The following is a 12,112-nucleotide window of genomic DNA, read 5'->3' on the forward strand; positions in this document are numbered from 1 at the left end:
CGCTAACTCATACTGCTATGCTGTGGACGTGCGTACCACCTTCCCTTAGACCCATTACTTGGTTTAGCCTATTGATCAGCTGAGCCGCAATGAATATCTACGTCTTCAATCTCATTTCTTTATTCTGATCGTTGTAAATCCGGTAACTTGTTTCCTTTAAGTTGAAACAGGTTGCCGGTGTCTTCCACGAGAGTTAGGTGAAAAGAAAAAAAAAATGGATTACTTCGAATCAGCAGGAATTAAAGATATTAAAAAACTTGATTCCGATGTTTACTTCGGTATAGATTCCGAATTCTGAGAACACTGGAACACCTAATACACAGTAAGCAATATTTCTCGTTGGCCATACAGGTTTGATCTAACTTGGAATATAGGAAACCCACATCTCTCTAACAGTAACTATTTTTAAAATACGGGAATCTCTCGTGATGCGGCCTATCTGTCAGTGACTTGATAAGGATTTTTGAAAGCTAGATGGTGCCTTCCGAAGGTTATAGCAAAGTCACGTGTGTCCTGTGCTGCCACGTCATTATGTTGCGTCTGTACTTGTCCCTAATACTACGTCTGCCACAAAGTGAGAATAACCGAGATAATTTTTTAAGTTACACCAATTGAAAATCAGCCGACTGAACTCATCCGGTGAGATACCTTAACAGAAGCAACATTTACGTAATTGTCTGTAGCTGATTCATGTAATCTGTTGATCATTTTGTCATCCAGTTTCTTTTGACACCATTAGTTTTTTAAGGCAATAGAGATGTCATAGTTTAATAAAACATGTGATTTGCAATGAAACTTATATAAAATTCATACAGATCACACTGAAATAATAGCTTAAAAAACGACATTCGATGTCCAGGTTACACTGTTGTGGAAACAAGATATTTATTGAAAGATTAAGACAAACTAAAAATATATATCATGAAGTTGGTGAACTGAAGATTGGACATTGTAGAAGCTGTGAGAATATACGTATGTGCAGTACCTGGGCCTGGGTACCGAGACACGTTTCGCAAATTTTCGATTTGGACTCTTAAAATATATTGCAGAAAACGTGCAAAAATAGCGCGATTCCAGATTTTCCAAAAGTTAGGTGCAGAATCGCCAGCTGCCAAAATAACCATCGCAATAAAACAAGTTTCCTGCTCAGCTTCAAACGCGATTACGGTACGGGGCAAATACAATTAAACGTACCATTTACTGTAGACTGTTATGCATCACCAAGAGAAAACAGCTCTTGTGTTTAGCCAGTAAGGATTTACTTTACTAAGGTCAGATTAAGGATATGCCAGGCATTTCCTTGGCAGTGTTGCCTCAAGATATGTTTACTTTAACTCACAGTTGTTTTATTCAGCAAGGGAAAAAAATTTATGATTTCAAGGAAGAAAAAAAATTCTAGTTAACTTCTAGTAATTTTATCCAGTAAAGAATTTTCAAGGAGAGATGAATGTATTTTTTTCAGATTAACTCCCTGTAATTTTATTCAACAGAGGTGAAACACAACAAAACCAAAGTGGGTAAAATATATATATAGAGAGAGAGAGATTTTTATTCTAGTGTGCTCATGGCAATGATTTCCAGCACAGAAGAAAGTCTAGATTCAGAGATGGCAGAACTCACTTATCTATATTTCAGATTAAATAACAGATACCAAACTCTTCACATTCAGAGTCAACAGTCTTCTATGAACATCATTTTGAAAAATATCTTCTACGTTTTTGTTGCCTTCTTCCCTATTTCAGTCTTCATGCGTTTTTCTTAATTTTCTCCTCTTCACTGCAATGACGTCTCTGTTATCCAGGCGATATTTTTTTCAGCTTTTGAGAGGCAGTATACGTGTAGGGGTTAGATAGATCTTTCATTAACCCCTTCTGTACAAGAGATCTTGCTTTGGCTGAATATACAGTAGTCGTCTGGAGATAGAAAAAAATATTAAAGAGATGACTTCCTGTGGGTGAAGGTGTTATTGTGCGCGGTGGCAGTCGCAACCGTATTCCTTGAGGTGGATGGTCTTGACGGAGGCGTCGCAGATCTTAGGCCTGATCTTTAGCTGGAGTGAGGTCACAATCATCTTGCTGTTGTAACAGGTCACCTCCAGGGTGTGGTTGAAGAAGGCATTAGTGGGGTTGAAGTAGCGGCAGTTGTAATACCACCAGCCGCCCCCTTGGTTGGCTGCACAGTTGCCTGTGTAGTAAAGACAGTGGGATAAAATTAACTCTTTTAACACACCAATGTCTACTATAGCCTATAGTCATTCATTTGTATTAGTCTCCTTGAGGGCAGAATTTCCTGCTTATTGAAGACGTTGGTGCAAAATTAATCCGTTCAGTGCAACTAGGTGTATTATTAGTTCATCTTAGTGCCTTGCTCAGCTTGGCTTCAGACTTACATGATCAGTATAGACAAAAATTCTCTATTCACCCTTTCAATTCACTGATCTTTCTTTTCAAGTGAATATCGGAAAATAAATTTCCATACTTCAAAACATTCTTCTTCAACTAATACTGAGTAATAAATGTAATATCACCAGGGGACCAGTTCTTAACAAATATGGAACTACACCTTATTTCCGTATGGGCGAATAGGGTCTCCTTCATAATTCGCAACAAATACCCCTCGCATCCTACGCGCCTCACCTGAGTATGAATCGTAATCCCGGTCAATCGTGGTGAAGTAGCGATCATCCATGTACCTGAAGCAGTACGTGGCGCTGGAGGTGCCCATGGAGCTACCTGACAGGTCCATCTTGTACCTACGGTGTGGTGAAGTAAGGTCAGGTACAAAAGATCCCACACTATTACATTGCAATTATTCTACTTCTCTCTTGAGGTACGTCCTTCACTGTCTTCCTAGACGCATCATATCAAAAAGAGAATCGTCTACGGGCAAGGCAGCGTATCAAGCCTGTTTCAGCCTCCTCAGTACATTGATGTGTTTTTACTAATTTAATGTTGTTTCCCCAGACAATTCAAGTCAGGTTTTAAGATCTCTTATGCTGGAGGGATAAATGAATAGCTGTGTCTAACCTCTGCTGTTTGAGGAGTTCATCCATAGCTAAATTACATAGCATTAAGATAAAAGTACCCAAACAGAAAATACGTCATCGAACTGCAAAGGTTAAAACATGTCCAAAACTTTCATCCTCCACTCATCATTTCAAAGAGGGAAACAGCTTGGGCAGAGAAACACGTGAATCCTGTCTCAGTGTAGGCGAGTTATCAATCAGGTGAAAGTCAGGAGTAGAAGTGGTGACACATAAGTACGTCCCTGTTTATTCTGGTCAGTGAGTGAGGACCTATGGGTTACCGTAAACTCATAATCTTTTATTTTTGGCTCTTTCGCTGGGATGGCCGAACACGTTAATATATTTTCGGTAACTGTAGACTGTTTCATTCAGTGGAGAGGAACCCTTCAGAGTACAGTAAGTGAAATGGTATTATGAGGGAGGATGGTGTGTTATGGGAAGGTCGGAGGGGAGGGAGGGAGGGAGGGAGGGAGGGTCGAGACATTGTAGCAGTAAAAATGCTTCTGGAGGTCCTTTCATCGAGGCCATCTCTTATCAGGATGCGACGTCAGACAAAAGAAAGATGGATAGACAGAATGGTACATAGACAGTGACAGATATATAAGTAGATAGGTGAGTAATTAGATATTTAAGTTATTAGATATTGTGTGTAATTCACCGGGTCGGTCAGGATCACTTGATGGTCGTGATCGTCAGCTTTTACCCTCCCGGAAGGGAACTGAGAGCTCATATAGTCCGATCTAAGGGCAAGGCTGTGACCTTCACTCACGCACATACCCGTCCCCTTGCTCGAGGGGGACAGTAACCACCCACTTCGTCAGTGAAACTTTTCGCAACCTGAGCGAGGCGCGAACTCCCGTCCACCAGTTGGCAAGCGAGAACGTTACCACTGCACCAGCGAGCGGTGTGTGTGTGTGTGTGTGTGTGTGTGTGTGTGTGTAAGAGAGAGAGAGAGAGAGAGAGAGAGAGAGAGAGAGAGAGAGAGAGAGGCGTGAGGGGAGGGGGGACAGCAGATTCTCTGGATGATTACATAAGGAAGGGTGATGTGACTTAGGAAGTCGAGAGAGGTCGTTATTGAGCAGGGACAGAAATGCCTAGTAGTCCAACTGTTGAGGCTCTCCTCTCACAGGAGGTAGAGTTAGGCAGTAAACAGATAGACGGGTCATCAGTTACATCGGCACACAGAGGAAAAACCGATCTGACTAGCATTCACCGTCTGCTATGTTTATATCTGTTTATCTGCCTGTACTCTTAAGTATTTGTCATGCCTGTCAGTTTCTTATATTCTTTTCCTTGATCCGTTACTGTTTACATTTAATACGTGTTTGTCTGTCTGGGGTTATCTGTTTCTTTGCCCTTCTGTCAGTCTTTTTTTTTTTAAATATTGATCAGCTTATCTGTCTGTTTCTCTGACTATATGTATCTATGTATCTTTCTATATTCAAATATTTATACTCTCTCTCTCTCTCTCTCTCTCTCTCTCTCTCTGCTGTATGTATATGAAATGAGAGGTGGATAGATGCATCGACAGACAGATATAAATGTAGTATATGTTAACTTCTACAGCGGTAATCAACCTACTAATTAGTTTAGAGGGCGAACTGACCTATCATCTTCGTCCGCTACGCTGATCGTCTCGTAGGTGGCGTAGTTGAGGCCGCCAGTGGCCATCTCTACGTCCAGGCGGAGGGTGTATGAGCGACTGAGGGTCATCGAGTGCAAGTTCTCGTTACCTGAGGCATGGAAGAATATATACAATAATCAAGTGTAGATAGTGGACACGACATTCAAAATTTCTTCTTACATGAGACATGGACGAGAAACATCGAGTGTAGCTTGGATAGTCACTGCATTGCTAAGTTTTCGTTACAAGAGACTTAAAAAAAAAAAAACGAAAATTATAAGTAGGAAGTGAAGAAGATAATTATTCCACAGGTTTTGCTACCTAAAATGGAGACTAAACATATAATAATCAGCATGGAAACGGTATTGCCAGATCTCGTAATCTGGGATGAGGGAAAAAAAAAAAATCTGAAGTACTGGTACAAAGTAGAATTTTTGCAGCCGCATTTTTTCCAGGCATTTCATGAGGAACCTAGAGTCTTATTTTACCAATTTTACGGACAATGTTTAATATGACTTACGAGTTTATACTCGAACATGCGGACCATGAAGTAAGGAACGGAGATGTAACTGTGCACGAGTGAGGCTTCTGCTCCCAGATAACACCTAGCTGCAGGTTCATGCCGAAGGATCTTACCTATGTAGTATTCAATGTAAGGGTTGCCGAAGCCTTCCTTGTACTCTGCCCAGGTGCGGTTGAAGTCGAGTTGATAGGTGGCGTTCTGGCGTTTAAGGAAGACGGTCCAGCCACCTCCGTCAGTCTCCATGTCGCACCACACCTCCACCCCCTTGTTGCACGTGCACCTGGTGAACAGATTTTTTACTACCTTTTGTCATTAGTTTGGAGTACCTTATCTCTTCTCGCATGAGCAGCTGGTTACGGGAATTGGTATCGTTTCTTTTAACCCTTTTTGAATTATATTAAGCCCTTTCATACGAGCACTTGTTAGCCGCAGTTTGGATTATTGTTTTGTTTGCTTTCATTTTTTTTTTCTTTAAAAACCCATTTCATACGTGGGTATGTTGCTTTAAAATTATTAGTTCAATTTTATATCTTTATTAACCGGCAGGAAATTTCCCAAAGTCTTCAGGGTTATTAAACTGTCTCGATGTAAGTCAACATGGACTCGGTTCAGCACACACAACCTCTGTGAAACTGATTTTGCAAGAGCAGTAGCAAGGTTCGTCAAAGATACATCACGAGAAAAAGTTATGAACATCAGTGTTTCTGAGAGATGATGAAGGGTTGAGGTGTTTGCTGTTGAAGATAACGGACTCGTCATGTAGAATCCTGTGAAGATTTGAAAGACAAGAAAACTGAGCTTTTAATGCAACACAAACGACACGGTTTCACTTGTCCCAGTCAGTAATTAAAGACAAATTAGATATGAAGTGTGCCAAAGCGTCGTCCCATGAGTACTGTAGTGTCAGCAGTGATGGACGTTGTGAGAAGTGGATGCTGAAGTGAAGGACGCAAAGATATCAGAAAGTCTCCAAACCAAAAGATAAGGGCCGTGATATGACAAATGGGAGTCGGAATGTGCGAGCAGGTCCTGAATTTTTTACGATAATTTATTAAGTATGTACGAATGATAGAATGCGGGTATATCTAACTTTTTTTTTTACTGCACTGCTTATTACATTTTAATATGAACTGCTGATTGATCACATCTTTTTACAGCTGTTCAGTATACTCGTATGGTCGATTAAAATTAAAGGCTTGCTCACACCTTCCCGCTCTCAGTCTTAATGATAGTGTGGTCTGTCTATCTGTTCATAGCCAGACGCCATAATCCCGTAAGGGGTGGCCGTTTGACTTTGAGATGGTTTTACAGGGAGGGACGCCAACCCACTTGTTGCCACTTAGGGAGGAAATATAGGTTGGCTGCATGGTTACCACCAAGAGTTGTAAATGATTTCCTGGCATGTCACTCAATTGTAAATCCACCTGAAATGGAAAGAAGAAGAATAAGAAGTGACAGGAAAGACGGGAGCAATAGGGAGAGAGGATGCCATGGACAGAAAAAAATGATAAAGGTTAAGGAAGAAGTAGGCAGCACTACATCAAGTGAGTGGATGATGGTCTCCACCACCTTCCACTATGCTGTATAATGTGAAATGGAGGCTGAACACAGTTAATACTCACAGACGTTCTATAAATGATCGTCAGAAATTAAAAGCGTCCTCATACCTTGGAAAGCTTAGTTTTTTAAACGTGAGTAGGTGTCTGATACTGTGGGTACTCACGTGAATGGATATATCACGTATACTCCACTCCAGGTGTATCCCAGCATCAGGTAATCAGCGCAGTCTGCCGGCCTGGGGAAGAGAGTTATATGTTATTTTACTGCAGTCCTGGAAACCATTTATTACGTTCCGTGGTAATCAAATCGCCAGATATACCATACGTACCGTCGCTGTATCTACCACTCATCACTATAGCCACATTTGTCTCTATCACCATCATGATAATTGCAGCTGTTCCTTCTCACTATCATTACCACACCCACTACAGTAGGACTCCACTTACCACCAACACTGCAAGTACTGTACTATTAGAGTACTACTAACGTCTCAGTCACCATCACCACATGTCCTAGCAGATCAGTCTACCACCACCACCACAGTTCAACTACTCTATGTTCCATCACCGCAGGTACAACTATTCTCTCTGCCATTACCACAACTACCACTATTCTTTCTAAAATTACCGTATCTAAAATTACATATTCTTTCTTGCATCAACACAACTACTACTATCTAACGTCACCACAACTACAGCTAATCGGTCTAGCATCACCACAACTACAATTCTAAAGTCTAGCATCAGTACAGCTACTACTATTCAGTCTAGCCTCACCACAACTACAGCTATTCAGTCTTAACATCAGCACAACTGCAAATAGTCCCTAACATCACCACATCCACAACTGTTCAATCTTGCATCACCACAATGACAAAAACTTTTTCTAGCATAACCACAACTACAACTATTCTGTCTATCATCACCACAGTTACATCAATTCTTTCCATCATTACCACAGCTACAATTATTCTGTCTTGCATCACCACAACTCCAAAATTAACACTCTTTCTAGCCTTCTCACAATATTACAGATTTCACTAGAGAAAAACAACAGTTACAACCAATACAGCTACAATTCTAAACTTTTCTCTCTCTAGGATCACCACCACAACATCTTTTCAATCTAATATCTACACCACTACAAATATTCTACCTTCCATCACCACAACAAAAAGTATTCCATCTACAGTGAGCACAAATGCACCTGTTCTACCTAGAATCACCACAACTACAACCACACTATCTAGAATCACCAAATCTACAACTATTCTGTTTCGCATAACACAGCAACAACCACTTTATCTGGCATCATCCCAGCCATAACTGTCCATCGTCACCACAGCTACAACTACTCTGTTTAGCTTCATTATAACAACAAGTACTCTGTTTAGCTTCACCATAACTACAGCTACTCTGTTTAGCTTAACTACAGCTGCTCTGTTTAGCTTCACCATAACTACAACTACTCCATCTGCCACCGTCACCATACTCACCGTGCGTTCGGGATGAGAGGAGGAGGAGGAGGAGGACGGTAAGTTGGAGGAGGGTATGGAGTTGCTGTAGTTTCCCAAGTTGGATAAGGGGTTGTCCCTGTTGTGTCTGTTGGTGCTGAATCATTTCCCCTGAAAAGATAACAGCAGTCTGAGTTGTCTGAAATTTTGCGGTCAATTGACATGACAGACAGCGGACGAATTTTGTGCTGGGACTTTAATCAGTAATGTGAAAAGGTTCATCTGATATACTAGAGTACTTCGATGCTATGCTGAAGTCAAAAGAGTTGATTATTAAATATTTAAATTCGAAGTCAGGAAGTCCATCCTTATACTACTATTTTGCATGAAGATATTTTATTCCACTAATTTCAGTTAATTTTCCTCATTTACATTTTTATATGATGTGGTATATATTTATTAAACATGTAAGATTTTGATTCAGTGTAAACTAGCGGCAAGAGTAAGTCCAAAATTTGAGCAAAGTAGCCGTCCAACATTTTATTTTTATTGTTTTTATTTTTACTCCTTACAGCCATTAAGTTTCATTAGAAAGGGTCAGAGTCATGCATGGAGGCGTGCGATGACATCCTCCTGTATATAATAAAATAAACTCCCATGAGCAACAACAAAATTATGGTTTGGAATCGAGGCCCATTCCAACAAACTCCGGGATTCGCCAGTGAGGAAAAATAATATCAAAATTCATCAGTCACTCACCAATAATAATATCGGTCGCTGCGATCATCTGAGTTTCTTTCAGACTCGACGTCCTTCTCGTCCTCGGCTTCCCTCTCACCTTTGACGTCCTCCTCAGCCTTGACGTCTTCATCAGCCTCGACATCTCGCTTTACGTTTTCATCTTTTTCTTCCCCGTCCAGCTCCTGTTGCGGCAGAGGCGGAGGTGGAAAGGTTAGGCAAATACAATCCAGTTACACGGATTAGGTAAGCTGAGTTATGCCCCGTTTTGAAAGCTCAGACTTGCTTGGGAAATAGATGAAGTTGATAATAATGAGATGAAAGAGCAAGGAACTACAATATTACTTTTTTCCCGCAGTCATATCAGTTATAGTCCAATTATTCTTAAAAAAAAAAAAAAAAAAAAAAAAAAAAAACTGAGCCATGTCCGGACTAGAATACTGAGCTGTGTTGGGTGATGTGGAACTGGAACGACGCGAAAACTCTTGATCTGAGTAGCGTAGTAGGCTTTGCAGCACCTCTTTCTTAGCGATTTATTTAACATATTACACATTAATATTCTCTTAGAGGCTTCTTATAGTCATTTTCCGAATTACACAATTTGCATCAATGACCAATATGATGTGTCACGAAATCTCCAAAGCCACTTAGAAATAACCCTAATTGTCGCACTCCAAGTGGTTTAGAAGATCTCGTATCACCTCTTCATTAGCAGTTTATTCTGCACTTTGCAATCCTACATTATCTCGTAATTTACTGATACAAACTATGTCGATATCAATATTATAAAGACATGGATAAGTAGATAAATACCTCTCCAGTCAGCTACAGGTATCTCCTATGTTTGTGTTTCACCAGTGGCACTGGGCTCAGTAAGAATAAGCAATAAAACGTCTTGAATCTCACCTTGTTCTTCGTGTTGAGGCCGTTTCTCGCCGCTCCCACAGCCACCATCGCCATCAGTAATACCAACACCAGCCTCATGACGACTCACACTGCCTCTGACACACAAAGACACACTTGGTTACTCTCTCACTTTGGTGGAAACTACACATTATTATGATTTCGCAAGAGTACTTTGACAAGCGTCAGGCGACAAGCACTTTTGCCACTCTAACATTGTACTCCATAAGTCTTTATCTCTAGCCAGACGCGTTAATCCCGCAAGGTGTAGCAAGAAACGAATCACCTCATGTCAGCCAGTGCTCCGCCATCAGGTTGCCCTGTCTCCAGTTCACATGACTCTAACTTATATACCCCTTCCCTAACCCATCTTTTTCATCCTTGGTCTCACCTATTTCCATTCCACCTCACTCACATACACTCTGGTAATCAATCTCTCATTCTTCAGTCCTTTCACTTGACCAAACACTCTCAAAAAATTTCTCTTAGCCCTTTTCAGCACATCCACATTAACACAGCAACTCTCCGTAAGTACAGAAACTAAGAAAATACTTTACCAGTGATAAGAGGGAAAGACTGGTAGAAACCTGTCAATCAGCTGAAAGTGTTGTTGTGCCGATGGTGGTGGTCACGGCTTTTATACCCCCAGAAGGTGTGTGTGTGTGTGTGTGTGTGTGTGTGTGTGTGTGTGTGTGTGTGTGTGTGTGTGTCCAGTACCTCTCAATAAAGCTTAGTGTGTATTCTGCCGGTGTGTGTGTGTGTGTGTGTGTGTGTGTGTGTGTGTGTGTGTGTGTGTAAGCCCTTGATAGCCCTTCAGCAATGTTTAGCCTGTTTATGTCGGCTCTATATCCGCACGACTGAAACCTATTGGTATTAGTGTGAATTTAATCAGAACCAATTTCAAGATTCTATTTACATTCCATTACAGACCCTCAAAATATTATGACAGTTTCAATACAACCAAATATGAAGATTAATGCAAACTCCTAATTATTTATGGCCTTTTATGGAACGTCTGTAATTGAGAGATATATTAGTTTTAGTAAGACATCCTCTTTAGTCTGACTGACATTTTTTTTATAGCAGTGTAAAATTTATCTCCTTCATCTGAATTCTATCTTTCATGTATAGGAAATTAATATCAGGAGATATTTAATTACACCCACACTGGCGAAGGAAGAGCATGTGTTATGTTTTGGTTGGCATGTGCTATTTTTTGAGTGGTTTGTGTGTGTGTGTGTGTGTGTGTGTGTGTGTGTGTGTGTGTGTGTGTGTGTGTGTGAATAACATAGCACGAAAAGAGTTAATCCGACGTTAACAAATCTTAATGGAGTGGTTGCAGGCCAGTCAAAGAGTTGATCTTCTGTTTTCAGAAGAACGGGTCAGTAGTCAAGAGTACATGGCAAGGTCAACATAAACTGTTTTTTTTTTTTTCCTGGTTTAGACCAAACGTGGTTAGAAGGGTTGAAGGTAAAACAAGAACGAAAGGAGTCCCTTTTTTATATAATTACCCGAAGGCGAAGGCCACTGGACAGGATCAAAATTCGATCCCTGCTTGTCTGTGTGTGAACAAAATGACTGCAACAGATTTGATCTGATTTGGATCAAACTTGATGGAGGGGCTGAGGGTCAGCCAGTTATTGTTTTGAGATCAGTAGACCAAAGGTCAAGGTCACATGACAGTGTCAGCTTAGGCAGTTCTTACTTCACGTTAGATCAGACTTGTGGAGTGATCCAGGGTAAATAAAGGATGAAGTGATTCAGTCCTGAAAACATCAAGTCATGATCAAAGGCACAAGGAAAAGTCAAAGGTTAAGGTCATATGAGAGTATTAACACGAAAAGTTTTGATCATAATTTTGTGGGGAAGATACAAGATAATGCAGGAGCAAAGGGATTCGATTTTAAGAGCAATCATTTTGTGGTTATAATCACAAGACAGTGTCAGATTTCGACTGATGTGTGTCTGTGAATAAAACGGCTCAAAAATTTTTAACCAGTTTTAGTCAGACCTGGTGGAGGGACTGCGACAGAGCTGAGGTTCAGCCAAGAAGTTTCATTACTGTATGAAACCAATATATCAGGGGTCAAGGTTGCAGGCAAGGTCGACTCCGTTTTTCTAAAATTTTTGTACCAAAGTTGGTTTGCACAGTACCTTAAGAGAAACGTGGAAAGTAAAACTCGCAGTACAGTTTAAATACCTCGTTGCATATGGAAAAATATTTAGGATCTGGAAGTGATAGTGCGGTACGAGATAAACAAGTGTTTTCTTTGTATGTGCTTTCCA

At 40.6% G+C, this 12,112-nt stretch overlaps 1 protein-coding gene across 1 annotated transcript; it reads right to left on the minus strand.

Annotated features, from left to right (window-relative positions):
- Positions 1 to 1,963: 1,963 nt before the first annotated feature.
- On the minus strand, positions 1,964 to 9,907 carry LOC145415729 (techylectin-5A-like). Its single transcript, XM_080284963.1, has 8 exons — positions 9,830 to 9,907; positions 8,945 to 9,108; positions 8,228 to 8,356; positions 6,896 to 6,985; positions 5,286 to 5,452; positions 4,632 to 4,758; positions 2,637 to 2,752; positions 1,964 to 2,184 (listed from the first exon to the last, which is right to left on the minus strand). The coding sequence occupies exons 1-8, from the start codon at positions 9,905 to 9,907 to the stop codon at positions 1,964 to 1,966; spliced, it is 1,092 nt and encodes a 363-aa protein (XP_080141089.1).
- Between the last annotated feature and the right edge of the window lie 2,205 nt (positions 9,908 to 12,112).

The sequence above is a fragment of the Coenobita brevimanus genome, chromosome 13 (genome assembly GCF_032717465.1).
Source record: "Coenobita brevimanus isolate Jiangsu-jjx chromosome 13, ASM3271746v2, whole genome shotgun sequence".
In the NCBI taxonomy this organism is placed as follows: Eukaryota; Metazoa; Arthropoda; class Malacostraca; order Decapoda; family Coenobitidae; genus Coenobita; species Coenobita brevimanus.